At 62.4% G+C, this 24,839-nt stretch overlaps 10 protein-coding genes across 10 annotated transcripts in view; 7 read left to right on the top strand and 3 right to left on the bottom strand.

Annotated features, from left to right (window-relative positions):
- AMSG_04247 (RHO protein GDP dissociation inhibitor containing protein) overlaps positions 1-1,000 on the top strand; it is a 1,360-nt gene extending 360 nt beyond the window's left edge. The window contains exons 2-3 of the mRNA XM_013903574.1: positions 187-224; positions 525-1,000. Coding sequence (XP_013759028.1) covers positions 187-224; positions 525-952 — 466 coding nt within the window. The 3' untranslated portion in view covers positions 953-1,000. The remainder of the gene's footprint in view (positions 1-186; positions 225-524) is intronic.
- On the bottom strand, positions 800-2,777 carry AMSG_04246 (uncharacterized protein). The gene is made up of 2 exons (XM_013903573.1): positions 2,626-2,777; positions 800-2,492 (listed from the first exon to the last, which is right to left on the bottom strand). Exons 1-2 carry the CDS (start codon positions 2,715-2,717, stop codon positions 1,007-1,009), a joined length of 1,578 nt encoding a protein of 525 aa, XP_013759027.1. The 5' UTR covers positions 2,718-2,777; the 3' UTR covers positions 800-1,006.
- A 531-nt stretch (positions 2,778-3,308) lies between these two features.
- AMSG_04245 (Ift122 protein) lies at positions 3,309-7,487 on the top strand. Its single transcript, XM_013903572.1, has 2 exons — positions 3,309-3,360; positions 3,579-7,487. Exons 1-2 carry the CDS (start codon positions 3,328-3,330, stop codon positions 7,449-7,451), a joined length of 3,906 nt encoding a protein of 1,301 aa, XP_013759026.1. The 5' UTR covers positions 3,309-3,327; the 3' UTR covers positions 7,452-7,487.
- Positions 7,488-7,825: 338 nt separating this feature from the next.
- On the top strand, positions 7,826-8,889 carry AMSG_04244 (signal sequence receptor; the record flags this gene model as incomplete). The annotated part of the gene is made up of 2 exons (XM_013903571.1): positions 7,826-7,859; positions 8,123-8,889. 2 exons carry the CDS (start codon positions 7,826-7,828, stop codon positions 8,869-8,871), a joined length of 783 nt encoding a protein of 260 aa, XP_013759025.1. The 3' UTR covers positions 8,872-8,889.
- Positions 8,890-10,099: 1,210 nt separating this feature from the next.
- Positions 10,100-13,617, top strand: AMSG_04243 (UDP-glucose pyrophosphorylase 2; the record flags this gene model as incomplete). Its single annotated transcript, XM_013903570.1, has 2 exons — positions 10,100-11,413; positions 12,172-13,617. 2 exons carry the CDS (start codon positions 10,100-10,102, stop codon positions 13,615-13,617), a joined length of 2,760 nt encoding a protein of 919 aa, XP_013759024.1.
- Positions 13,618-13,892: 275 nt separating this feature from the next.
- Positions 13,893-15,762, top strand: AMSG_04242 (uncharacterized protein). The gene is made up of 2 exons (XM_013903569.1): positions 13,893-13,989; positions 14,193-15,762. Exons 1-2 carry the CDS (start codon positions 13,902-13,904, stop codon positions 14,669-14,671), a joined length of 567 nt encoding a protein of 188 aa, XP_013759023.1. The 5' UTR covers positions 13,893-13,901; the 3' UTR covers positions 14,672-15,762.
- AMSG_04241 (potassium channel interacting protein) lies at positions 14,938-16,125 on the bottom strand. The gene is made up of 2 exons (XM_013903568.1): positions 15,994-16,125; positions 14,938-15,884 (listed from the first exon to the last, which is right to left on the bottom strand). The coding sequence occupies exons 1-2, from the start codon at positions 16,061-16,063 to the stop codon at positions 15,037-15,039; spliced, it is 918 nt and encodes a 305-aa protein (XP_013759022.1). The 5' UTR covers positions 16,064-16,125; the 3' UTR covers positions 14,938-15,036.
- Positions 16,126-16,236: 111 nt separating this feature from the next.
- AMSG_04240 (glycosyltransferase family 77 protein) lies at positions 16,237-17,792 on the bottom strand. The gene has a single exon (XM_013903567.1). The coding sequence runs from the start codon at positions 17,766-17,768 to the stop codon at positions 16,344-16,346; it is 1,425 nt and encodes a 474-aa protein (XP_013759021.1). The 5' UTR covers positions 17,769-17,792; the 3' UTR covers positions 16,237-16,343.
- A 409-nt stretch (positions 17,793-18,201) lies between these two features.
- On the top strand, positions 18,202-21,792 carry AMSG_04239 (uncharacterized protein; the record flags this gene model as incomplete). The annotated part of the gene is made up of 1 exon (XM_013903566.1): positions 18,202-21,792. The coding sequence occupies one exon, from the start codon at positions 18,202-18,204 to the stop codon at positions 21,790-21,792; it is 3,591 nt and encodes a 1,196-aa protein (XP_013759020.1).
- Positions 21,793-22,031: 239 nt separating this feature from the next.
- On the top strand, positions 22,032-24,703 carry AMSG_04238 (uncharacterized protein). Its single transcript, XM_013903565.1, has 2 exons — positions 22,032-22,124; positions 22,614-24,703. Exons 1-2 carry the CDS (start codon positions 22,046-22,048, stop codon positions 24,542-24,544), a joined length of 2,010 nt encoding a protein of 669 aa, XP_013759019.1. The 5' UTR covers positions 22,032-22,045; the 3' UTR covers positions 24,545-24,703.
- Positions 24,704-24,839: the final 136 nt, after the last annotated feature.

Raw genomic sequence — 24,839 nt, 5'->3', positions numbered from 1 at the left:
TTATCTTCCTTTGCGGGTGTGCGTGGAGGGGGTGGGGGGTGGTAGTGACTCCCGCTCACGACTTGCCCCGCTGCTTTGGGGGGAGGGGAGGGGGGGAGGAGGGGGGCGGCCTGGGCGAGGGAGGGGAGAAGAGACAGTGGGTATTGGCATGGACTAACGCTGCTCATTATGCATGGGGTTGTGTAGCTGGAAGGCCCAGCTGCTCGAGGGTGTTGCCGAGGGTGGTATGTCATGCTGGTGGCGGTGGCCTGTGTTCGGGAGAAATTCTTCCCTCTGGTAGAGAGGGGGGGGAGGGGGAAGGGCGGGGGCAGGGTGGAGGGGGGGGGGGGGAAGGAAGCTGTATCACAAGTTGCATGTTAGACATGCTGGGCTGGTTGGGATTGGTGAGGAGGAGGGTGTGCGATGGATGTGGACGAGCGGGCTGCAGGGTACTTATGAACGAGTGGGGGTGGCGGTGCGTGGTCGGGCGGGGCTTGGGTCTATGTGACGGGTGCGTGTGATGGGTACGATGATGACGGTGATAGCGACGGATGATCCGCGGGTGGTGGTCATTTCCGAGTTTGCATTCATGTCCGAGGGCCGTGACCCGATCGTGTTCGACTTTTCGACCGAGGAGGGCGTGGAGGCCATGAAGTCATCGCCGATCATCATCAAGGAGGGCTGCGACTATAACCTCCGGGTCAAGTTCCGGGTGCAGAACGACACGGTTCTGGGCCTCAAGTTCATCACCACTGTCAAGCGCAAGGGTGTCAAGGTCGACAACCAGATCCACATGATCGGCTCGTACGCGCCCAAGCCCGAGGTCATCGAGTTTGAGTTCCCGACTGAGACCGCCCCGTCGGGCATGCTTGCTCGCGGCAAGTACAAGGCGTACTCCAAGTTTATGGACGACGACAAGCAGGTCCACCTCGAGTGGGAGTGGGCGTTCCAGATCAAGAAGAAGTGGGAGTGAAGCCAGCGCTAGCACGCTACTTGTCCCGATAAATCGACTCTCCTTGCGGCATGACTATTGCTGCTGCTGCAGCTGCTGCTGCTGTTGTTGCTGCTGCTGTTGCTGCTGTTGTGCTGTGGCAGACGATGCTGGTGGTGCTGGATTAGGATACAGCGACGGTGGATACAGTGCCGGGGCGTTGGTAGTCTGTGACGGCGGGTAGAGCGGGGAGGTTGAAGAGTGCAGCATCATGTACGGACGTGTCGGGGTGACCGAGCCTGGGCCGTAGAAGAGCGAGAGCGACGATGGCTTGGTGCCGCCGTCGGGAATCGAGGTGCCAAGCGCGTTGGTCGAACCAATGCTCGAGGCCACAGCAGCAGTACCGTGGTCCTCGACGTCCGAGTCGTAGCGCATCGGGTTACCAAACAGAGCTCGGTCCGAGGAGCGGGCCATGGTGTAGGAAGCAGCCGAGGCGGCGACAGCGGAGGGCGAAGCGGCTGCATTATTTGCAGGCAGCTGTGGCGAGCTGACCGGGCCGGCAAGAGCTGCCGACATGGCCGAGTTTGGCTGGACGATGGGGACTGGGTCGGGCGAGACTGCGAGGAACGAGCCGCCAGACGACGCCACGCCTGGCGAGAGGCCAGCCGAGGGGCTGGCACGCGGAGCAGCCAGGGTCGATGGTCCGTGGCTGGCGCTGTTGTACGGTGACGCCGCCGAGCCTGCCAACAGCGGCGACGACTCTGACGGATGGGCCTGGCGCTCGTGGTTGACCGAGACCGAGATGGGCGAGGTGGCGGGCGGTGTCGATGCCGGGCCGATCCGCGAGGCCATCGCCTGCATGTGCTCGGTGAGCTTGAGCGCCGGCGCAGGCTTGGGGATGTGCCGGAAGAGCATGAGCACAATGGCAATAGGCACCACTTCCCACGCCAAAAAGGCACCAACGGCTACCAGGGACTCGCCGTCGGTCGTCTCTGAGTTGAACTGGATGATGACGACGTGCAAGGCCGAGAGAATGTCGTAGACAACGCGAGTCACAAAGAGCACAAGCAGGACAACAACCATGAGGCTCATGTGTGCCTTGGACGCCGACATCCGCTGCTGGTACGGGAGCACAACCGATGGATCGCGGAGGAGCTTGAAGAACTTCCACGAGAAGACGGCAAGAACCAGGACAAGCGAGCACATGGCGACGGCGGTAAAGACGAGCCGGCCAGTCAGGAGTTGAGATGTCGAGAACTCTGAAGTGAGTGAGATGATGATCCATGCCACGGCAAGGATAAACAGCACCGTGTTGGCGGCTGTGTACATGACCTTGTATCTGCGGACGATAGCGCGTGCGTTCTGTCTCCGCAGGCCGTGGGTAATGTTGATGGCGTAGTGGAGGACAATGAGCGAGACGGTAGCAAACTCAAAATTGGGCGGACCCCAGTAGATGATGGCGGTGAATGCCTGCGAGAGGTTGCCTGAGCGTGCGAGGAAGGCGGTGAAGAAGATAAACCGGAGCGAGGCCCAGCAGCCGGCGAGGAGGAGGAAGCCGACCTGGAACGAGAGCTTGCGGTGTCTGTAGACATGAATGAGGGGACCAGCACGGTGAGTGGATGGTGTGTGGGAGAGTGCACGAGTGTGTGTAAGTGTGAGGGGTGTGTGGTTGTATGCCTGTGCTGTGGTGCTCCTTGCCCACACTATCTCCGTACCTGTAGTACATGATGCGTGCGCCTTGGCCGAGGATAGCTAGCACCAGAGCCCCATAGATGACGTCCAGCACCACAATGTCCAGAGCCGGCATCGCTGCTCACCACAGAGTCCACTACTGTTGTGCTTGAACGCGCTTGCTGCTTGTTGGCCTTGTCTGGGAGTGCAGTGCTTGGCCTCTCTGCCTCTGCCATTGCCTTCGCCTCTGCCTCCGACCCTGGCCTCGTACAACTTGGCCCGGCGTCACACCCGCCACATGTGACTCTCCTCACATCGAAACTTTCATCACTGATCTCGCCGCGCCGTATCCCCCTCTCTCTTATCCGGACTGCTAAGGTGCTATTTGTCCTGCTGAACCGCCTGCCATCAGTCTGATTGCTGCTTGGGATCTGGCCTGGCCCTTGGACTTGATCTCAACCAAGACCGTGACGGTAGTCATACGCGCGCTTGCGGTTAGCAAAAGCTAATTACCCCCCCCCCCCCCCTCTCACCCTCTTTCCCTCTTCATTCCCGTTCCCGATCGTTGCCATCGTTGACATCGTCGCCATCACCACGATCAGACATACCAGTTTGTTCGCGCAAAGCTTGTTTCCGCGCCAAGTCAGTCCCAGCAGCCGGACTCCTGACAGGGGCGGCAGCGGGAGCTGGCTAACCACCGCTCTGCTCTTGAAGACAGGAGCAAAGGGCTCAAGGAGGGAGTAACCATGAGCTCACAAGTGGTGTGGGACAACAAGGTGGTATGTGGGTGGTGGTGGTGGTGGGGAGGGGGGAGGGAGGCGGGGAGGGGAGGGGGGCAAGAGGGGGAAGGTGAGACGGGAGGGTCGAGAGGCGCGGGTCGAGAGGGTCGAGAGGCGCGGGTCGAGAGGGTCGAGAGGGTCGAGAGGGGAGGGAGGGGGGAGGACTCATGGAGTGTGTGTGGCTGTGGTGGTGGACCGGGGGGGGGGAGTGGGGGTAGCGGAACATGGAGGGAGTGGGCCAGCCTATCTACGGAGTGGCGTTCCAGCCGACGGGTCCGCACCTGGTGGCGGCAGTGGGCCACCGGGTGCTGGTGTACGACATGGACACAGGCGAGCTGGTCAAGGGCCTCAAGGGCCACAAGGCCCCGGTGTACTGTGTCGCCTACTCGCGTGATGGGACGCGGTTTGCTTCAGGCTCGGCTGACAAGCATGTTATCATCTGGACCTCGGAGCTGCAGGGCATTCTGCGGTACAAGCACCACGAGCCGGTCTACTGCATGGCGTACAACCCGGTCTCACAGCAGCTGGCATCGTGCACAGGCTCGGACTTTGGCCTTTGGTCGCCGGAGCGCAACGAGGTGGACAAGACCAAGGTCTCATCGCGGGTGGTTTCGTGCGCGTGGACGCCCGATGGGCAGAACCTTGCGCTCGGCATGTGGGACGGCACGCTCTCCATCCGCAACAAGGACGGCGAGGAGGTGGTCAGCGTCTCGCGCGGAACCGATCCGGTGTGGTGCCTTGCGTGGCGGCCGTCGCTGGTGGGCTCGCCGGTGCTGGCGGTCGGCGACTGGTCGCAGAAGCTCTCGTTCTACTCGGTGACCGGGCGCCAACTTGGGCGCGAGGTCGAGCTCGGCTTTGACCCGACGTCGCTGGCGTTTTGGAACGGTGACGACGAGTATATGCTCATTGGCGGTTCCAACTCTGCGCTCTCGCTGTATTCGCGAGAGGGGGTGGCGCTCGGTGAGGTTGTGGGCCGTGACGGGTGGGTGTGGGCGGCGGCGCATCGGGCCGAGACCTCGGCGGTTGCCATCGGAACAGCCGACGGCTCGATCTCGCTCCACGATGTGACTTACTCAACGGTCCACGGCCTGCATCAGCAGACGTACGCGGCGCGCAAGGCGATGACGTCGGTGACGGTTCAGGATCTCATTACCGAAGACAAGACGCTGGTGCCTGTCCGCGACCATGTGCTCAAACTCGCGGTCTACACCTCGCGGCTTGCGGTCCAGACGCCGTCGAGCGTTGTAGTGTACGAATTGTACGGGACCGAGGATGGCGTCCACTTGCCGGGCACTGTGCCGTCGGCGCTCAAGGCTGGCGACATGGAGGCGTCGGACGCTGACAGCGGCTCCGAGTCTGACGGCGACGGAATCAAGTTCCGCGAGCTGGCGCGGCTCGATGTGGGCAAGACTGAGTGTTCGTTGCTTGTGGTGACAGCCGAGCACGTGGTGCTCTGCCACGAGCGGTCGCTGGTCATGTTTGGCTTTGACGGGAGTCGGCTCCGCGAGTGGAACCTGGCATCCCTGGTGCGGTATGTCAAGGTGTTGGGCGGGCCGGTCGGCGGCGAGGGTCTGCTTGTGGGCATGCGGTCGGGCGAGGTGGTCAAGGTTTTTGTCAACTCGCCATTCCCGGTCAAGCTCATCGACCAGGGCGCGTCGATCCGGTGCCTGGACCTTTCACAGTCACGGATGCGACTAGCGGTTGTGGATGAGCACCACAACCTCATGGTGTACAGCGTGACATCGGGCGAGCTCGAGTTTAGCGAGGCCGACGTCAACTCGGTCGCCTTTAACGCCCACCACGAAGACATGCTCGCGTACTCGACGCGGAGCGAGACCATTTTTGTCAAGGCCGGCAAGTTTCCGGCCATTCCGCGGAAGCAGAATGGGTTTGTGGTCGGCTTTATGGGCTCGCGGCTGTTCTGCCTCGACGCACTGGCCATGAAGCCGATCGAGGTCCCGCAGTCGGGCCCGCTGCACCAGTATCTGAGCGTCAAGGACTTTGGCAACGCGTACGCCGTGGCGTGCCTGGGCGTAACCGAGGCTGACTGGTCGCGGCTCGCGCATGACGCGCTCATCAATCTCGAGCTCGGCATTGCACGCAAGGCCTTTACCCGCATCCGCGAGCTGCGGTACATTGAGCTAGTAGACTCGATCGAGCGGCAGGCGGCGATTCAAGGTGCCGACGACTCGGTGCTGATGGCTCACATCCTGGCGTTTCAGGGCAAGATTGCGCAGGCGGGCAAGCTGTACCAGCGGGCCAACAAGCCACAGCTTGCGTTGGACATGTACGTCGACCTCGGCGAGCTCGACGAGGCTGAGCAGGTGGCGGCCAAATACGGCATTCCCATGGAGCAGCTGATGAAGAAGCGCGAGGCATCGGTGGTCGGCTCGGGCGACTGGCGGGCGCTGGTCGAGCTGTACCACTCGTCGGGCCAGCACGATAAGGTGGTGTCGACCATTGCCGAGGCGCTTGCCGAGTCTGCGGGCGGCTCAACTGGCGACAAGCTGGACATGCTGGCACAGGTAGTGGGCGGACTCTCGGCGCAGGAAAAGGGCCCATTGCGCGAGGCAGCCAAGCTCTTGCGCGCCCACGAGCAGTACGAGGCGGCGCTGGAGGCGTACGAGAAGCTTGGGGACGTCAAGTCGCTCGTCGAGCTGCATGTCAAGCTCGCGCACTGGAAAGAGGCGTTTGCGGTTGTTGCCGACGTGCCGGCGTACGCGCAGGATGTGTACGTGCCGTATGCCGAGTGGCTGTTGGAGCGCGACGAGTTTGAGGCGGCCATCAAGGCGCTGGGCAAGTCGGGCTCGCGTGAAAAGTCGATCAAGCTTCTTGAGGCGCTCATCACCAATGCGGTTTCTGAGCGCCGGTTCGGCCCCGCTGCGCACTACTACTGGTGGCTCGGCATGCAGTACCTTTCCGAGGTCAAGTCCGAGGTCTCGAGCCTGTCGTCAAGCGACAAGAAGAAGCTCAAGAAGTTTTCCGTTTACTACTACAAGGCCGAGATCTACTACGCGTTCCAGTTTGTGTCGGCGTACATTGACGAGCCATTCAACCCGCACCTCGGCTCGCAGGACGCAGTCTTCAACATCACCCGCTACCTGCTCACTCGAATCGAGCGGGTCGCGCCGCGCGGAGTCTCCAAAGTCTACACGCTTATTGCGCTCGCGCGGCTTGGGCTCGACTGCGGGGCGTACAACCTGGCGCGGTCGACGCTCGACAAGCTGACGGCGCTGGTTGTCCCGTCCAAGTGGCTGTACGAGCTCGACGCGATGGCAATTGCGACGCGGAGCAAGCTCAATGATGAGCCGACGCTGCGCGACCTGCACCCGCGGTGTGCGCGCTGTGGGGCGCTCAATGCGCTTGTCCCGCGCAACGGGGCGTGTGCCACGTGCCACCACGAGTTCCAGGTCTCGTTCTACTCGTTCGACACGCTCCCGCTTGTCGAGTTTGTCCTCCCGGACTCGATTTCCGCCGACGCCGCCAAGGATCTCATCCGCACAGATTCGCTTGCCAAGACGCCGTTGGCGCGCAAGCTCGCGGCTGCGCAGCTGGAAGCTGACGCGCCGGCTGTGCCGACATTCACCCTGCCCGGGAACAGTGTTGGTAACAGTAGCGGCGGTAGTGGGTCGTCACGGCGGTGGCGCGAGTCGGCTCGCGGCGACGGCGGGGCGCAGACGCTGTCGCTGGCCTCGGGCGCTGAGCCGGAGGACGGCTCGTCGCGGGGCCTGGTGCAAGAGCTGTTTGGCGACCAGTTGATGGCGGTGACATCGTCAGACACGTACGTTCCGTTTGTCATCTCGCGTGCTGGCCTTGCGGCGCTCGACGCCTCGCAGGTTCTTGTTCGGGAGTGGGCGTGCCCGGCCATGCGGGCGCAGTTCTACCTCAACATCACGCCTGCCTTTCCGGTCTACGCCTGCGCGGCGTGCAACCACGTTTACCACGAGGCCGACTACGAGCTGCACATCCTCGAGTCGGGCCTCTGCCCCATGTGCACCTCGCCGTTCAAGGACAACGTCAGCGGCGGCAGCGGCTCCATCGAAGATCTGGACATTTCGACGTCTGGGCTGTTAGATGACGACGACTTGTAGCAACCCCCCCATCGCAAACACATCCGGTCGCCGACAGCCTTCTCTTGGTGTTGCTCTGCTGCGGCCAGAGATGTAGCCGTGTCCGCTCTCGTACTTGCTCGTGTGCCGAGCCAGTGCATGGCCTTTATATCAACATGGCCACAACATCTAACCGGAGAGTGGTGTCCATCGAGATGGTACGCAGACAAGTTGGCTGACAAGACCAGTCACCATTCACCAAATGTACGCGACACAGCTGTCTGCTCCGCGCGCGGTTGGTCGTCTCCAGCCGGCAGCCGGCAATCAGCAGCCGGCAACCGGGCGACGCGCGGGAGGCGGTGGTAGCCACTCGACTCGCGCGGATCGATCGTATGAAGTCGTTTATCGTTGTGCTGATGGCCCTTGCCCTTGTGGCGGCGACGATGCTGCGTACGTCAACGAGAGCAAGGGAGAGTGCGCTGTTGGCAAGCGGGTGACAGCCAGCACGTGTGTAGAGAGTTTGTACCTGGTGAGCAAGTGTTGCGGAAGGGTAGCTCGGTTGCCCCCCCCCCCCCCCCTTGGCAAAGACGGTCAGAGGTCGCCAGCTCTTTGTTTTTCGTTTTTGTGGGTGGCAGCCGTAGCTGGCGGGAGTTGACCATGGCATAGGCAACGGCATGAGCTCACGGAGAGAGTGGAACGGATGCGGGGAGTAGCGGTGGCCTTCGCCCAGGACGCGGAGGGCTACGAGGAGGATGACTTTGACCTCTACGGTGAGGACGGCGGGGCTGGCCTCGAGCTCGGTGGCGAGGAGGAGGCGGCGGCTGTCCAGTCGTACGCGCACCCGGATGTGACCACCTCGATCCTGTTTGAGAACCACATGGACAAGGAGTTCCCGCCTGGTGAGACCGTCGACGTTGTCGTCGGTGTCTCTAACGGTGCCAACACCGAGATCAATGTGACGTACATCACGGCCTCGCTGGTCATGCCCAACGACTTTGGCTACTTTGTCGAGAACTACACCGCCTGGCGTTACGCCACCTTTGTTCACCCCAACGAGGAGGGCTCGTTTGTCTACCGCTTCACGCCCAACGAGAACTTTGACCCGCGCCCGTTCGGCCTCATGGTCCTCGTCTACTACTCGGACGCTGAGGAGAACCTGTGGCTCTCGGCCGCCTACAACTCGACCATTGCCATCGTCGACGCCGCACCGCTGCTCGACGCCTCGACGGCCTTCCGCTACGTCGCAGGCTTCCTGGTTCTGGCCACCGCAGCCTACCTGTACTTTTCGTCATCGTCGTCGTCGCCCAACAAGTCGAGCAAGCGCGCTGCCGTCAAGGTCGAGGCTGGCACCGCGCCGGCCGGCCTCACTGAGGACGATGTCGACTTCCTCCCCGCCCACCTCCGCAAGAAGGTGATCGGCGGCAAGACCAAGAAGTCCTCCGGCAAGAACAAGCGCAAGTAAATGCGTTCCTCTTACTCCGCTTCCTTCTCCGGCCTCCTCCAGCGTGCCGTGGACACAGCCGTGCACTCGCTGCCACCCTCCCAACATCGCCGCATCGTCGCACGTGGCCCTTCTTGTCGCGCATCGCCGACCTGCCACACTTTCCCAACTGTGGCTGTCGCGGAGTGATGCGGGACTTTTTTGCCATTGCGTCCTATTTGCTCGACAGCTTGCCAAGGCCCGACACCCACTCTTGAACCCCCTCGCCCCGACCAGATCCATTCCCCTTCCAACCGAGCTGTATGTCACCGTGCCCACCTTCATGACCGGTGCTACGGTAGTAGTGCTTGTTTCCAGTCTGCTAGTCTGAACATCGGTGTGATCAAGAGTCCATAGCACCCTGTGGTGCTGTCGTAGAGTAGAGGTGCCGCAGGCCGGTGCGTTGTGTATGGGGTTGTTGGAGATATTGCTTCGGTTTTCCGCGGCAAGCGGAGACTTCCTGTCCCTGCCGTGATTGGCTGCAATTAGTGCAGAGGCCAAACCTTCGCCGATGGCTCAGACCAAGCCCGGGCCGCTGTGGAACGAGTCGGTAACCACTCAACCCGCTACCCATCACTTGGTGTAGGTTGTGCACCCTCTGCAGCACTCGCCTCGTACTTGGTCGCTAGCGCTTGGCTTGCTCGCTCTTGAGCGCGACCTGCCCTCACACGTGGCTGCTAAATTGGGCGCCATGCCTCGTCCCTCGCGGTACCCTCACGACGAGACGGCCCGTTCTACGGCCCATGTCTCCGACTCGGACACTAGAGACGGCCACGGTCGATCTAGTACCTTGTCTCCGCGTCTGGCATCACGTACCCCTCTTCTCACGTCCGTGTCGAGTTCTGGTGAGCTCGGGTCGGCTCGTGCTGCCAAGCACGTTGCAAGCGATGCGTCGGCTGCGAAAGTGATTGGTTGTGCCCGTCGTCGAACGGCAGCGTTGCGGCTCGGCTCGCCTCGGAGAAGATCGCATGGCCGTGCTGCGGCTGCAAGTCCCGGTCTCGACTTTGACCCGTTTGTGGCGGCTACCACGGATGGCGAGACGTCGTGCGATGATGATACATACGACGCTGCGTCGTCGTCATCGAGCGTGGCGCTGGCGGCTGATGCGACGCCGGCGTCAGCCGCCCCGCCGCGATTCTCGTTTTCGTTTGGCCCGCTCGCCCCCTCGTCGCTGCATCGGTCGGGCGTTGTGGCGGCCGGCAGCCGGCGAATGACCGAGCTGAGCACGCTGCGGTACACCGGCGCCACCTCACCGCCGGTCCGTCTCGAGCATGTTGTCGCGCTCGAGACCATCGGCGAGTCGGGCCAGAGCCTGGAAGAGCTGCGATGGATGGCATGGCAAGAGTCAAAGCAGACTGTGTCGGTGGCGGCGTCATCATCGTCGTTTGCAGCTGCTCCACCTCCACCTGCGCCGCCGGCCGAGTGGACAGCTGCTGTCCGGGCTTCTCATGCGGCGGCGGCGGAGTTTACCACCGATCCGCGGCTGCTCTTGCAATCAGTCGTCGCGCCTGCGCTGCCACCGCCTGCAGCAGCCGCTGCTCGGCGCGCCGCCGGTGACGTGCGGTCACTTGAGGAGCTTGCCGCCGGCGCAGTCGGCCGGCTTGTCCACGCACATGCACCGGCGACTCTGCGCGGAGCGTGCACCAATCCGGGCGACTCTTCGCCTGCCTGCCAGATGCTCAAGGACTTGGACGCGTTGGTGGCGGGCCAGGTGCTGAGCGAGTGGTGGCCCTGGTGGGTAGCGCGCGGCGCAAACTGCAGGGCGCTGATGCAGCTGGCGTTCGTGCCGACGCCGGCAACGTCTCGGCTGGCGGCGTCGCTTACCTCGCTCGATCTGTCGCGGTGCGCGTGGTCGATGACCGATGCCAGCGTGGAGCTTCTGGCCTCGGCAAAGCTTTCGGCTCTGAGAAAGCTCTCGCTTGCGTCGTGCCCGCACCTCTCCGACCCGGCGGTGGCCAGCCTCCTGGGCTCACTCACATCCGGCCTCGAAGAGCTTTCGCTCGCAAACGTGTTTTTTGGTGTCGAGACGCTCACGCAGCTGGCGGTGGCGCCACACGTGGCATCGCTCAAAGTTCTCAATCTCTCCCACCGGCTCTCCGAGCCTCTGGCCCAGCGCGGTCAACTCATGCCGGCCACCAGCCAGGCGCTCTGCGCGCTCCTGGGGTCGGTGACTGCGCTGCGGGTCCTCGACTTGGATGGTGTCCCATTTGACGCCTCTGCCATTTCTGCGCTCATTGACTCGCCTTCAGTCTCGCGGCTGATCTCGCTCACAGTCGCACGCAACGTGCTGGTCCCGCCGCAATTCTGGCTCGCCCTTGTTCCGCATCTTGTCTCCATCCGATACCTCGACGTGCGGCGGACACTCATGACCGACGAAGCCATTCTCTTGCTCCTGCAGTCACGCCCCGAGCTGGAAGTCTTCAAGATCTCTCGCGCTTTGCACTGGGCAGGCACTTTGCATGTCATCCAACACGTTCCCTCGCTCCTCGCCCTCTACTTTGATGCCACTGTCGTGCATCTCGCCGTCCCTCTCTCTCCGTCCCTCGTTCCCATCGACCACACTCACTATTGATTTCGAAGGTATTGCACTAAATGATGGCGGTTCAAGAGGACTCTGCTACTCCCCTTACCATGGCTATGTATGATCCGGGCCAGTCACGGAAGACATGTTTTTCTTCGTTTCAACTGCATCCAAACAAGCCTCTCACCTCCGTTGAACTCACCACCTTTTCCCTCCTCCCCCTCTCCCCCCCTAAGCCGGCAACCCCTCTCTCTCACTGCAGTACAACCATGGCAGCTTCTTCTCTTGGTCGACTCTCTTCAGAAGCCAACTTCCAAAACGACGTACGTCTGTTGTCAGACTCTACTGCCGAGGCGGTTGGCTCCGGTGGCTGAGGAGGGAGAGGGTGACGTGGCTGGGCGAGGGTGAGGCATGGGAAGTGGGTGGGAGGGTGAGAGGAGAGAGAGAGAGAGAGGGGTGAAAGGGATGAGTGATGGGGTTGGAGATGGGAGGATCTCGTTGACTTTGTTGTAGCTACCCTTGTTCGTGTGATTGCGCGTGTCTGTGCGTCTGTGTGTGCGTTTGTGTGTGTGTGGGGGGATGCGGGTGGCCGTGTGGTGGCGGCTTCCATGGTGGCGCTCGGAGCAGCTCATGTTGGCTCAAGTCGGCTCAAGTCGGCTCATGTCGGCTCATGTCGGCTCATGTCGTCATGCGGGCTGAACTGAGCTGGGGAAGGGGAGGAGGATGAGGGCACTCACGCGAGAGAGGGTACGCGGTGACAGCTCCACAATCAGGCGGACGTGCGGATGCGCGCCGAGCTCGACGAGCTACTGGCAACGGCGCAGGACGCAGAGGACCAGTTTATGATGCAGCAGGAGTTCAAGACGTACCACAAGCTCTTCTCGCGGTACCTCAACGAAGCTGGGTCGACGATCAAGTGGGATAAGATCCAGCCGCCTGCCGACGACCTGGTCATCCCGTTTGAAGAGCTGGCGGCCGAGGCGCGGCTCCCGCCCAAGGAATTGCTCTCAAAGCTTGCGGTGCTCAAGCTCAACGGCGGACTCGGGACCACCATGGGCTGCGTGGGCCCCAAGTCTGCGATCGAGGTCCGGGCCGGGCAGACGTTCCTCGATCTGACGGTTCGGCAGATCCAGCACCTCAACACGACGCACGGGGTCTCTGTGCCGCTCGTTCTGATGAACTCGTTCAACACCCACGAGGACACGCTCCGGATTGTGCGCAAGTACGAAGGTATCGAGGGCGTCAACATTTTGACGTTCAATCAGTCGCGCATGCCGCGGATCTTCAAGGAGTCGCTCACGCCGGTCCCGCAGACCGCCGACGATCCGGACCGCACCCACTGGTACCCGCCCGGGCACGGCGATGTTTACGCCTCGCTGGAGCGGTCAGGCATCCTTGACGCCCTCCGCAGCATGGGCAAAGAGATTGTGTTCATCTCCAACGTCGACAACCTCGGCGCCACCGTCTCGCTTCCCATCCTGGACAAGATGGTCTCGTCCGACGGCGACATCGAGTTTATCATGGAGGTGACCGACAAGACCAAGGCCGACGTCAAGGGCGGCACCATTATCACCTACGAGGGCCGCTCCAAGCTGCTGGAGATTGCCCAGGTTCCGTCTGACAAGGTCGAGGAGTTCAAGTCAATCAAAAAGTTCAAGATCTTCAACACCAACTCGCTCTGGTGCTCGCTGCCGGCCATCAAGCGCCTGGTCAACGACAATGCGCTCAACATGGACATCATTGTCAACAACAAGTCGCTCAGCGACGGCTCGTCGGTCATTCAGCTGGAGCAGGCATGCGGCGCAGCCATGGAGTACTTCCGCGGTGCCATCGGCGTCAACGTTCCGCGCTCGCGCTTCCTCCCGGTCAAGAAGACTTCAGACCTTCTGCTGGTTCAGTCCAACCTCTATGACCTCGTCTCTGGCTCGCTCATTCTCTCGCCGCTTCGCATCGGCGGGCCGCCCGTCATCAAGCTCGGCGCAGAGTTCTCCAAGATGGCTGGCTACCAGAGCCGCATCCTCTCCACGCCTGACCTGCTCGAGCTCGACCACCTCACGATTTCCGGTGACGTCATCCTCGGCTCCGACATCACCCTCCGCGGCACCGTCATCATTGTCGCCTCGCACGGCGAGCACATTGACGTGCCGTCCGGTGCCGTCTTTGAGAACAAGATTGTGACGGGCTCGCTCCGCATCCTTGACCATTAGCCTCGTTCTTCATCTGTGCTTGGTTGGCACCGTCTGCGTTCCTGTCCGTGTCTCCATTTGTGTGAATATAAATAGTGAGCGTGGCGTCCTTGCCGAAGCTGGGATCGAAGCAGTGTCTGTCGTGTGAGGTGTGGGCTGCAGGGTTCCATTGGTGACCACCATGTCTGCCACGTTGCCTACGGTCAATCAATCTCTTCCGCACACGCCATTTTGGCCGGCAGCAAGCCACGTGGCTGGCTTGACAAGACAATGGCCAGAGAAGGACAACCACCTGACGCTTCGCCATGTCGTCGGTGACCACCCTGCGATCGCGGCCGACCATGGCCGACATTGACACCATGCTCGAAGACTCTAGATATCTGGACGAAACACGTATGTTGCTCTATGTGTGTATGTGTGTGTGTGTTTGGGTGGGGAGGGGGGGGGGGCACGGTCGGTGGTGGCGGCGTGTCGCAGTCGCCACGTCATGGTGGGGGCGAGGCTACCGGGATGGGAAAGCAGGGAGGAGAGGGAGAGGGAGAGGCAGGGTTTGGACTTATACACAGCAAGAGGTGTTTACCATGTTGGGAGAGCAGAGCAAGAACTGCTTGTCGACACGCTGCGTGCCGAGAACGAGCGGATCCATGGGGTGTATCGCAACGCCCTGGCTACCCTCTGTGCGGCCCTGGCGGCGGTCTTTGTCTATCTGGCGGTTCATCAAGTGCTGTATCCGTACATGGCAGAGACACATGCCTTCCTCTCATCGGCAGTCTCCTCCACCCACATCGTGTCCATGCATCTGGTGGCAGCAGTGGGTCTCTTTGCCTCGGCTCTCTACATCACACGCATGGGCGATGCTTGGCTCGCCATCTCGCTCCTCTTTGCCGCGCTCCCGGCCTTGTATTGGAGCTATAAGTTCTCGGCCTTTGTCACATATCCCACACACATCATCTGGCTACCCGGCACCAACGCTGCCATGTGCGCCATCACTTGGTATGTCAAGCGCGGCTGCGAGCAGCTCGAGAACGACGTCTCCGAGCTGCGCTCGTACATGTACGCCTACAAGGGAGCATGATAGGCATGCCGGCTCCTGGCGTGCGGCTCGCGACGGCCGCTTCTCTGTCGGAGATTGAGTCCGTGTATGCCAGAGCGAACCGGTGCTTGGCGGGGCAGACTCGATGCTTGTGTGGCTCTGGTCTGGGTTGCTGTATGTGCCTGTGAGGCCATGCTATCGAGTGGAGTCCTGTGGCGTGACCATGCCACCGTCTGCCGTATCGCCCTATCTCTCTCCATCTCTCTCCTCTCTGGAGGTGATGCATGTGACCGACCTGCCACACAGCAGAGTATCAAATGTGCGTTTGTCTGATGGTCGGATGAGCGACACTATGTTCAAGATGGTCGCTTCTGTGAGGCGGGGCGCTCGACATGCCGTGGCGACCATCACTCGTATGATGACGAGTAGAAGGACGACCAGTCGGAGCAGTCGGAGGAGTCCAGATCCGAGTCGCTGTCGGCCGGGCTTGCGGCGTTAGCAGGGGGATCAGCCGAAGAAGAGGCAGCGACGGCGGCAGGGGCGGCAGGTTCAACTGTCGCAGCCTGGGCCTTGGCGGCAGCGCGCGCAGCCTTCTTCTTCCGTTGGGCGTCGACGTAGGCCGGGTGCGAGATCATGTAGAAAAAGTCAAGAACGCGCTTGATGTACTTGTTCGAAGTGCCAGCGTTGAGGAACTCGTCGAGCTCGATGGTTCCGTTCTGGTTGGTGTCGACGTCGCGGAAGACTTCCTCGACGTGGTCGTTGGTGATGGCCTCTGCCGCGGATGAGTCTGCGGCGAGGATCTCGCTCTCTTCGCGGTTGGCGATGCAAAGCGACTCGGCGAGCTTGAGCGAGGCCTGCAGCATGCCGCGGACTTCATCGGTGTCAAGAGCGCCATCCGAGTTGAGATCAAAGGCGGCAAAGGCGTAGCGGATCTTCTCGGTTGTCGAGCCGCGGCCCATGAGCGAGGTGAAGAGGCAGAGCTCACGAAAATCGATCGAGCCCGAGTTATCGACGTCAAAGAGCGAGAAGAGTCGATCAGCGGCATCAGCATGACCGAGATCGACCTTGAGACAGTGCTGGATAAAGGTCTCCCGTGTCACGCCGTCCGAGTAGTCGACTCCATCCAGGCTCTCCAGCTGCTGAAAGTAGGTGTGCAGAGCAGAGACCTCGTCTTTGGTCAGCCGCGTCTCCGCCACCAGATCACCAGCCACCTTTGGGTTGAGCTTCCGCAGCGCGCGCTTGGTATCCTTGGCCACTACAGAAGGAGTGAGGGAGTCGTGAGGGAGTCGTGAGAGAGTCGTGCGTGAGTGGTGTGTGAGTGAGAGGGGAGGGGGTAAATGTGTGTGTGTGGAGGTGTGGCGTACCAGGTGCGGTAACCTTGGGCTTGCTCTCTGACGGAGACGCCTTTGCGTTCTTGGACTGGCCCTTTCCCATGCTGCTGAGAGAGGAAGTGGGAGGTGGTGGGAGGTGGGTGTGGGTGTGGGTGTGGGAGGGGGAGGGGGAGGGTGGGAGTCAGGTGGATGAGGTTGTAGGTGTAGTGGGTGTAGCGAGGGGGGGGGGGCTGTGGCTGCCTGTGGCTGCCTGTGCGTGGGTTACAGGTTGCAAGGCTTTTTTGGACTTTTCTTCTCCTCCTCCCTCAATCTGGGTCGTTTCATAACAGGTGAGGCGGTAGCAGACCTCTGGCTGCTTGCAGGGCGATGGGGACAGGTGTGGGTTAGTTGTAGAAGGGAATGGGCTCGGTCTGGTTGGCTGGGATAGCCACGTCGTGGCCGACGGCAGCGGCGGCGAGCGAAAGGAGGCGGCGGCGGCCACCGTTGCGCTTGCGCTCTTCCTCCTTGCGGATCTCCGCGAGGCGCTCGGGAGTCTCGGAGCCGTTGGGGAAGCGCTCGAGCGAGATGGCGTCCTTCTTGCCCTCGACAAAGTAGGCCCAGAGGCCCTTAAGGCGCTCAAACTTGTCCGGGTGGTAGTTGACGTGGGCCATGGAGAGGGTCTTCTCGGCGCGCTTGAGGAGGGTTGGGTTGTGGCGGACGATGGTGAAGAAGGTCTTCGAGTTCATGAAGACGTAGGGATCGAGGACACGTGTCGAGGGGTTGAGACCGACGTACTGGCCGTGCGAGGGCTTGAAGATGACCAGGTTGAAGACGGCCTGGTCCCAGGCCTTCTCGGCCTCGAGCCAAGCGGCGACGCGGTCGACGAGCTCGACCGAGGTATAGGTGGCGCGGATGAAGAAAAGGCCCGAGTTGTAGACAAACTGGCGGTAGGTGTGGGCAAAGCGGGCCCAGCCCATAGCCGGGTCGTCAAAGACGTCGTCAAAGCCGTAGGCCGTGGCGTCGTTAAAGCCGTCGGAGAGCGACTCGACGTCGACGTCACGGTAGAGGTAGGGGAACGGGTCGTGGAGAGTAATGATGTCAACGTCAGAGAGGAAGACGTGGTAGCCAAGGAGCAGAAAGTCCTTGAGAATCTGGAACTTCATGCCCGACACTCGGTGGTTGCCGCCGAGGTCGGCCTGGGCCTTGGACGCCACCGTCTTGCGGTAGTAGTGGTTGATGTTGTTCTCCTTGCAGTACTTGGTCAGCTCGTCGTCCAAAGTGACGATGAGGTAGTTCTTGACACCGGCACGGAGCACGCCGTCGATCCACAGCTTGAGCATGCCGCCGCGGAGCGGGTTGACGTCCGACACCGCCACCAGCACCTCGCGGTTGATGGCTACCTTTTCCAGCACGGCCTCGAGCGCAGCATACTTTTTGCGATGCTCTTCTGTCGGCACCACCAGGCCGGTGCAGTACTGGTGGTAGAGCGGCTCGTTGCGCTCGCCCTTAAAGGTAACCATGTCGTCGCCGTAGCGGCAAGGCGTGGCGTGCGCTCTGGCCGCCATTTCTGCTGCCACCTTTGGCGTCACCGGCACGGCCGACGCCAGCGGATCCCCCGACGGCGACTCTAGCTTCCTCGCTGCCGCCGCTGCAGGGCTCTTCATCCCAGCACCTCCACCCTGACTCCGCGAGGAGGCGGTAAAGGTCTCCGACGGGTCGTGAGCACAGTAGCCCGAGGAGGAGGAGATCATAAACACCGCCACGTTGACGCCTAGCACCACTCCGAGCAGCACCAGCACCACAGACGACAACAGCCGTGTGTTGAACATGCCTGCGGTCTGAGGGTGAGAGGTGTGTGAGTGTGTTGAGGCAGAAGGGGGGGGGGGGGGGCGAGAGGGGAAGGCGGAGGGTAAGGGCGGGTGTCTGTCTGGCTGGGAGCGACCGGCAAACCTGGCAAGCATAGTGTCTTTGTTCGTTTGTCACATTCGTTTGTCACGTTGCTTTTGGGGCGAAGATGCGGGCGGGTGGCCGGGTGTGGCCGGGTGGCCGGGTGGCCGGGTGGCCGGGTTGGTCAGCAGGCGGGGTTGGTCAGTGGGTGGTGGTGGTGGTGGTGGTGGTGGTGGTGGTGGTGGCCAGGGGATGGGGACTTGGCCTTGGTCTTCATCACTACCTCTCTCTGCTTCATCGTTGTGCTGTCGCAAGGGAAGGAGGGTGGGGATAGACCTTGTTGGCTTTGCTGCTTTTACTCTGCTCCGAGCAGGAATGGAGCGCTTGGACGCAGGGCTTGGTCCTTGGCTGTGGACGGTGGCGGCGGGGTCTTGGCCGCAAGAAGGCGCGGGGAGTGATGCCGAGTTGGAAGCGGCTCCGCGGGTGGTGGTGGCGGCGGCACCTTTTGCCATCTCGGTTCTGGCGGTGGCGCCAGGAGATGGCTCGCTCGATGCCGCCTGGCTCCATTCCCGCCTTCAGTCGCGGGCCTCCATCGTCGGCCTGCATCTGCTGACCCACCCGGCCGAGCCGCGTGCCCGCGCTGTTGGTATCCTGCTGGCGACTCGCCGGGGGCATGAACTCGCGCTGGTGGCACTAGATGTGCTTGTTGCGGCGCCGGATACTGTCGATGACGTCGCCGATCTCGCTCATGTCGTCTTGCCGGCTTCGATCGATGTCGCCGTCGGCACCGCGCAAGCCCCGTTTGATGCCCACAACCCAAGTACGCCGTTTACAGCAGCGTCTGCGGCGATCGACCCACATGTGGTACTCGTTGTGCTCTCGGTGTACGAGACCGGCTTTGCCTTTTACACGCTCAAGCTGCCCGAGGCAGGTAGCTGGGCCGGGGTCGTCGCGGCGCCGGCCGCGCCGGGCAACGTCGGCCTGGACCTATTGCCGCTGCTCGGCGTTGAGCCCGAGTCGGGCCTTGAGCTTCGACTCTCGCAGCTGGTCACCTTTGACAGTGAGGCGCCTGTGCTACCGGTTGTGCTTGACATGGTGCTGGCTGAGGCGCCGGACGATGCCACGCTGAGTGGCGTCCCGGCGTTCACTCTCTCAGTCCTTTACGCCGTCGACGTGCCCGGTGCACTGGGCGGACCACTGGTCCGCGGCGTCTTTGCGGCAGCACTCTCGCTGGTCCTTGGCACACACGCCGGCCTCTGGATGGTCGACATCGGTATGGGTCCGTTCGTCGTCTCGGGCCTCCCATATCTCGCCTCGCGCATGGTTCGGGTGAGAACCGGCGGCTTGCTGGTTGTCAGCCCATCTGCCGCTGTGATTCTCGACGGTGGTGGCGGAGTGGTGGCCGAGGCCGAGCTCCCCACTCGCGAGGCGGAATCGAGCGAGAGCGACGTAAGCGTTCAGCTCGATCCCATGGCGGTTGCGCATCTTGGCGCTCCGGCGCCTGGGCTCGACGCCTGGCTTGTGGGCCGCAACGCGAGGCGCCTCTCGGCGCTGACTCTCATGTTTGGTGGGAACGACGGCGCCGCCACGCTTTCAGCTGTTAGTGTGCAAGTGGCGCCGGCACCGACGAGCACCCTTACTGGCTCCGCTCGAGCGAGCTACGACGTGACCCGCTCTGCCATGGCGCCGCTGCTCCGCGGGGCTGAGCCGGGAGCTATAATGGGAACTCGGGTGGCCAGTGCCGCGTATGACACTGCATCGGGCCTGGTTGTTCTCGGCTTTGTAGACGGGCCGCCGATGGGTGTGGTGTGGGAGGCTGGGCCTAGCCGTGTCCTTGTCGAGGTCGATGCTGTTCTCGCGCCCGCGCACCTGCTTCCGGTTGCGCCTGTGCTTGCGTCGGCAAGTTTGGCGCTGGAGAACCGCTCGTTCGGGCGGTCGTGGATTGTGGGCGCTGGGGTTGGCGCCACCGGATGCATCGCGCAGCTGACCAAGGCATTGCCGGTCGAGCGACTGACGCCGAGTGGGGCGAGCGCTAGCAACGACGGGTTTCAAGGCGTCTCGCAGCTGTTTGCGGTGAGCCTTGGGCCCGAGCCGTCGGTTGCGACGCACCTCGCGTTCTCGTACGCTGCCGCGCGAGCCACACTTGTGCTGCGGTATGTCCCCGAGACGGCGTCGTTTGAGGAGGACGGAAGTGTTTGTGTGGCCACAGACGAGGCGACGATTGGGCTCGGCCGTGTCGGTGGCCTGGTCATCCAAGCGACGCCCACTCGAGTGCGGTTCTGTGAGCTCGGCCGCGTGGCAACATCTGCAGCGACGGTGGAGCGGGCAGTGGCGACAGCGGCGGTGGCGCCCGACGTGGCTGCTGTGGGTGTGGCGTCAGGAGCTGAGATTGCGGTGGTGCAGCTCGGTGACAGCGGCCCAAGAGTGATCAGCGTGGCCGAGGCCGAGGCCGAGGCGCCACCAGTGGCGCGACTGGCGCTCTCGCCCAACTCGGGTGGGCATGTAGTGTTGGCCGCGGTGGCGTGGCACTCGGCCGATGTGGCGCTGTTCTCGATTCCGCCCACAGCCAGCGGTGGAGCGGCACTGCCGCTCGGGAGCGTGAGCCTAGCATCTGGCTGGGCGAGCTCGGCGGTCTTTGCGCCCGCCAGCGTCGCACCCTCCGGCGCGCCGCTCTTAGTCATCGGCTCGTCGGACGGCGGAGTGGCTTGGTATGCACCCGAGGCTGGAGGTGCGTGGGAAGAGCGCGGCTCTGAGCGTGTCGGCCGAGCGGCAGTGAGCCTCAGCGCCGGGGCTGGGCACGGCGGCACGAGTCCGTTTGTTCTCGCGCACTCGTCTGTGTGGACGATTCTCGACGTCCACAACTCCTCGGTGCTGGCTTTGGATCCGAGTGTGGATGCGCCTGCTGGCCTCGTCCCATTCTCGACCGACGACGAGGTGCAGGGCTTTGCGTGGCTTGATGCCAGCCACGCGCTTGTGCTCGGGCGGGCGTGTGGGGCTGGTGTGGTGGCGCTGCGGCGGCCGCTGGGCCTCACAGTTGTGAGCGTGGCAGCAGTCTCGAGCGGGGCGACGCCGCTGGTGGCGGTGGCGACCATCGGCGGCGAAAGCGGGTCAGTGTCAGGCGCCGACTGGCTGATGCTGCTTGACGGCAACACACTTGCTGATGTGGGCTACGTCCAGATGAGCCGCGGGCACGAGCTGGTGGGTGTGGTCGGAGTGGCGCGGGCGGATGGAACGCCGCTGGTAGTGAGCGCGTCGAACGCGGTCGGCAACGACGGGGCAGCAACAGGGCTTCTCTCGCTGTGGCGGATCGAGCCGCATGGCGAGCTGGACGACGATGCGCTGGTGCTGGCCGGCGCGCACTCGCCCAACGTCAAGCTGGAGGCAACGCTCGAGCTCCTGGATCCAGTCGACAGTGTCCCGGTTGTATGCGGCGGCAGCGAGGTGGTGGTTACCGCCGGCCCGCGGATCCACGTTGTCGGCGTGGCGAGTCATCCGTGGAGTCTGGAGCTCCGCAGAAGCGCGCCGCTGATCGAGGCGGTGCCTGGTCTGGGCCACGAGGAGAAGCACCTGCTCGGCTCGCTCGGGGGAAGCATGGCGGTGAGCTACGGGCACGGGAAGTTGCTGGTGACTGCGGCAGTGGCGTCGCACATCCGCGACGCGCAGAGCCTCGCGGTGATGTACGTCTTTCCGTACGCCGCAGACGTGGCGGCCCTGGCGCTGGTGGATGACGTGGTCTGTGTGGCGAGTCACGGCGGCCGGCTGAGCTTCCACGACCTTGCGATGCTCGCGACGGCGACGTGGGGCGATGCAGCTGGCTTTAAGGCAGCTGCTGTTGGTGAGCGTGTCGAGCTTGGCGATGTGGTGGTAAGTCTTGCTGTTTCAGAGACGGCGGCACGGACGTTGGATGTGTTGACAGCCACCGGCGTGGTCACCACGGTCTCGATTCCCGCCGTAGCGAGTGCGTAGAGAGCAGACGGCGTGATTGGCGTCATGACATGCGCATGAAAGAGAGTGGCAGTGAATTACAGCTCGAGATGCGAGTGTTGGACGTGCGTGGAATTGAAACTGTAAGAGTTGATTTGCGGATTGAGATGATTCGGTGGCGTCATCCGCGGAGCATGCATGCCCCCCCCCCTCCTCCGCCCCACCCCTTTCGCCTTCACGACGACTTTTCGTGGCAGTGGAAGGCAGCAGCGTTTCTATCACCTTTCTCAGCGCCATGGCCCGTAAGAAGCGCAGTTCGTCTGTCGAATCTTCGTCAGAGGGTTCGGCTTACACCTATGACTATGAGACGGCTGGTATGTGCAGTGGGAGGGATTTACGCATGGTTGAGGGGGGGGGGGGGCGGGGGCACGGGGGGGGGGGGGCATGGGGGGGAGGAGGCGGCGCGAGCGGGGAAAGTTGTGGGGAAAACCGGAAATGATCCCCGCCACACACCGCGTGGGGTAGGGGCTGGAGGGAGGTAGGGGGAGGGTATTTTACGGGTGCAGTACTTGTGCGTAGTGTGCGTAGTGTGCGTGTGTTGGCTAGAATGGGTGGCTATAGGTGGTTGGGAGGCCTCGCGTGCCCTGGGCAGGCAGTTGTCGGTGGTTGTGGGTGCCATGGCTCTGAACGGGCCGATGTAGGAGGGGCGCAGTGTTTTGGTCGGGTGTGGGCGGGACAGCTTGGGGGGATTGACTGATGTTGATGATGATGGCGACGTTGATGGGGAATGATGCGGGTGATGGGTGGTTGGTGGTGGGTGGTGGTCGGGGGGGTTGGTTGGGGGGTTGGCGGCGCGGTGACAGATGCCGAGTCTGGCTCGGGCTACTCGGGTGGATACAGGAGCAACAAGACGATGATGCAGCTGCTGAAGGAGAACAAGCGTGCCATCACCAAGTACACGTTCTACATTCTCTTTCTGGCTGTGCTCGTGGTTGTGGTGAACAACACGCGGGCGTCGTGGCTTACGTACGAGTTCAACGAGCGGCTCCGGGAGCGGTTTGAGCTCCGCGCGTACTCGATTGACGACGTTGAGGTGACGCTGGATGAGCAGCGCGATGCCAAGCAGATGTACATCTACATGCGCGACTATCTGCTGCCTGGTGTGTACGAGACAACGAATGGGGCGGCGCCCAACACGTCACCGAAGACTACGACGAATGAGTTTGGAACGATCCTCCAGAACTTGCGGCGTGTGGGTGCGCCGCGGATCCGGCAGCTGCGGATGAAGAAGGACACGTGTGACATCAAGAAGCGGTTCCAGTCGTTTGTGGACACGTGTGTCGGCCCGTTTGAGAAGAAGAAGCAGGACAAGGCGCCGTACGGCCCGGGCGGGGTCTTCACGTACTCTGCGGCGGAGGATGAGAAGGTGCTTTGGATCGAGCGGCGTGTGTACACTTCGGGTGGGTTCCTTGTGACGCTCGGCCCGGACCTTGCGTCGTCGGTGTCGAACGTGACGTACCTGATGGAAAACGGATTTGTTGATGTGCAGACGCGGTTGATTGACTTCCGCATGGCGTGGTACAACCCGTACCTGGACACAGTGTCTGTGGTGACGATTGCGTGGGAGTTCCTGGCGTCTGGCGGTGCGCGGCCGTTCTCGTCGTTCCACACCGTGGAGTTGAACGGGTTTGGCGCCGACCGGTCTGCTGCGTTTGAGATCACGTTTGAGATCTTCCTCTGGATTATGACAGCGATTTTCATTGCGCTTCAGATCTACTCGCTCATTCGGCAGGGCAAGAAGTACTTCCGGTCCGGGTGGAACTGGGTCAACGTTGTTCTTGTCATCCTCCTCCTCCTCACGATTGCCTTCCGCGTCGCGACAGTTGCGCTCGTGGAGGACTTTGAGTTTGTGGTCTCGGACTCGCAGTACGTCGACTTTTCCAAGATTGAGTTTGCGTCGCTCAACGTGCGGCGGTGCCTGGCGATTCTCATTGTTATGATGTTCTTCCGCATGTTCGAGTTCCTCGAGACGAACACCAAGCTCAACCAGCTGCTGCGGACGATGCAGGAGTCCGGGTCGGACCTCGCGCTCTTCCTCATTGTCATCCTCATTGTCATCTTTGCCTTTGTCTTTTCGGCGCAGCTGCTGTTTGCCGAGTCTGTTGAAGGCTTTGCGCGGTTCTCGTTCACCCTCTCGCGGCTCTTCCGCTTTGCGCTGGGCGACTTTGACTACTCGGAGCTGACCCGCGCCGACTTTTCGCTCGGCCCGCTCTTCTTCTACGCCTTTATCATCATTGTCTACCTCGTGCTCATCAACCTCGGCCTGGCCATCATCCTCTCGGCGCACGAGAAGGTCATGTCGTCGGTGGAGGAGCAGCGCTGGGCTGGCGCAGACCCAGGCCCGCTCACCGAGGCATGGATCATTGTCAAGAACAAGTTCCGCAGCGTTGCCGGCCTCAAGCCGGTCCGTGTTGTCTCGGCCCGGCAGAAGGCCTTCTCCGAGGCCGATGCCAACCAGGACGGCCTGCTCTCGGCCAAGGAGCTCAACAACTTTATCAAGAAGCACCCCGATCGTGCGCCCGACCTCCTTGGCATCGACAACGCCAAGCAGCTCATGGAGCGCTACGATCCCCGGAACCCCGTTGCGTTCAACCGCGAGGAGGCCCGCGCCTTCTTCTCGGTCCTCGACGAGCGGCGCCAGCTTCTGGTCCTGCACGAGAAGATCGTGCACCTTGCCGATGCGCTCGGCGTGGACCAGCCGGACGATGTTGTCGTTTCGACGTCGTCGTCCTAAGTCGAGAGCACTGTGTGCCCCCGCCCGACGCTTCGCCTCTCTCGCTTGTCCAATCTCTCCGTCACATCTCCCGCTCTCCGTCGAGCACGTGCTGTATTCGGCCCGTGTGTTGAGTTGGGAGAGGCGAAGTTGTTGCGTGTGTAAAGTGCTCCATGTAGATTCGTGACCTGCGGCGGCAGTGCCAGGCAATGTGCTTGCCGATGCGTGTGCCATCGTGCAGCAGCGGTGTGTTTGATCCCAGCCATCACCGCGTGCACCCCCCCCCCCCCCCCCCCGTCTCCGAGCAGCCCCAACC

This window comes from Thecamonas trahens (assembly GCF_000142905.1).
Source record: "Thecamonas trahens ATCC 50062 unplaced genomic scaffold supercont1.17, whole genome shotgun sequence".
Classification (NCBI taxonomy): Eukaryota; order Apusomonadida; family Apusomonadidae; genus Thecamonas; species Thecamonas trahens.
This window is presented reverse-complemented; position numbering and strand designations above follow the sequence as displayed.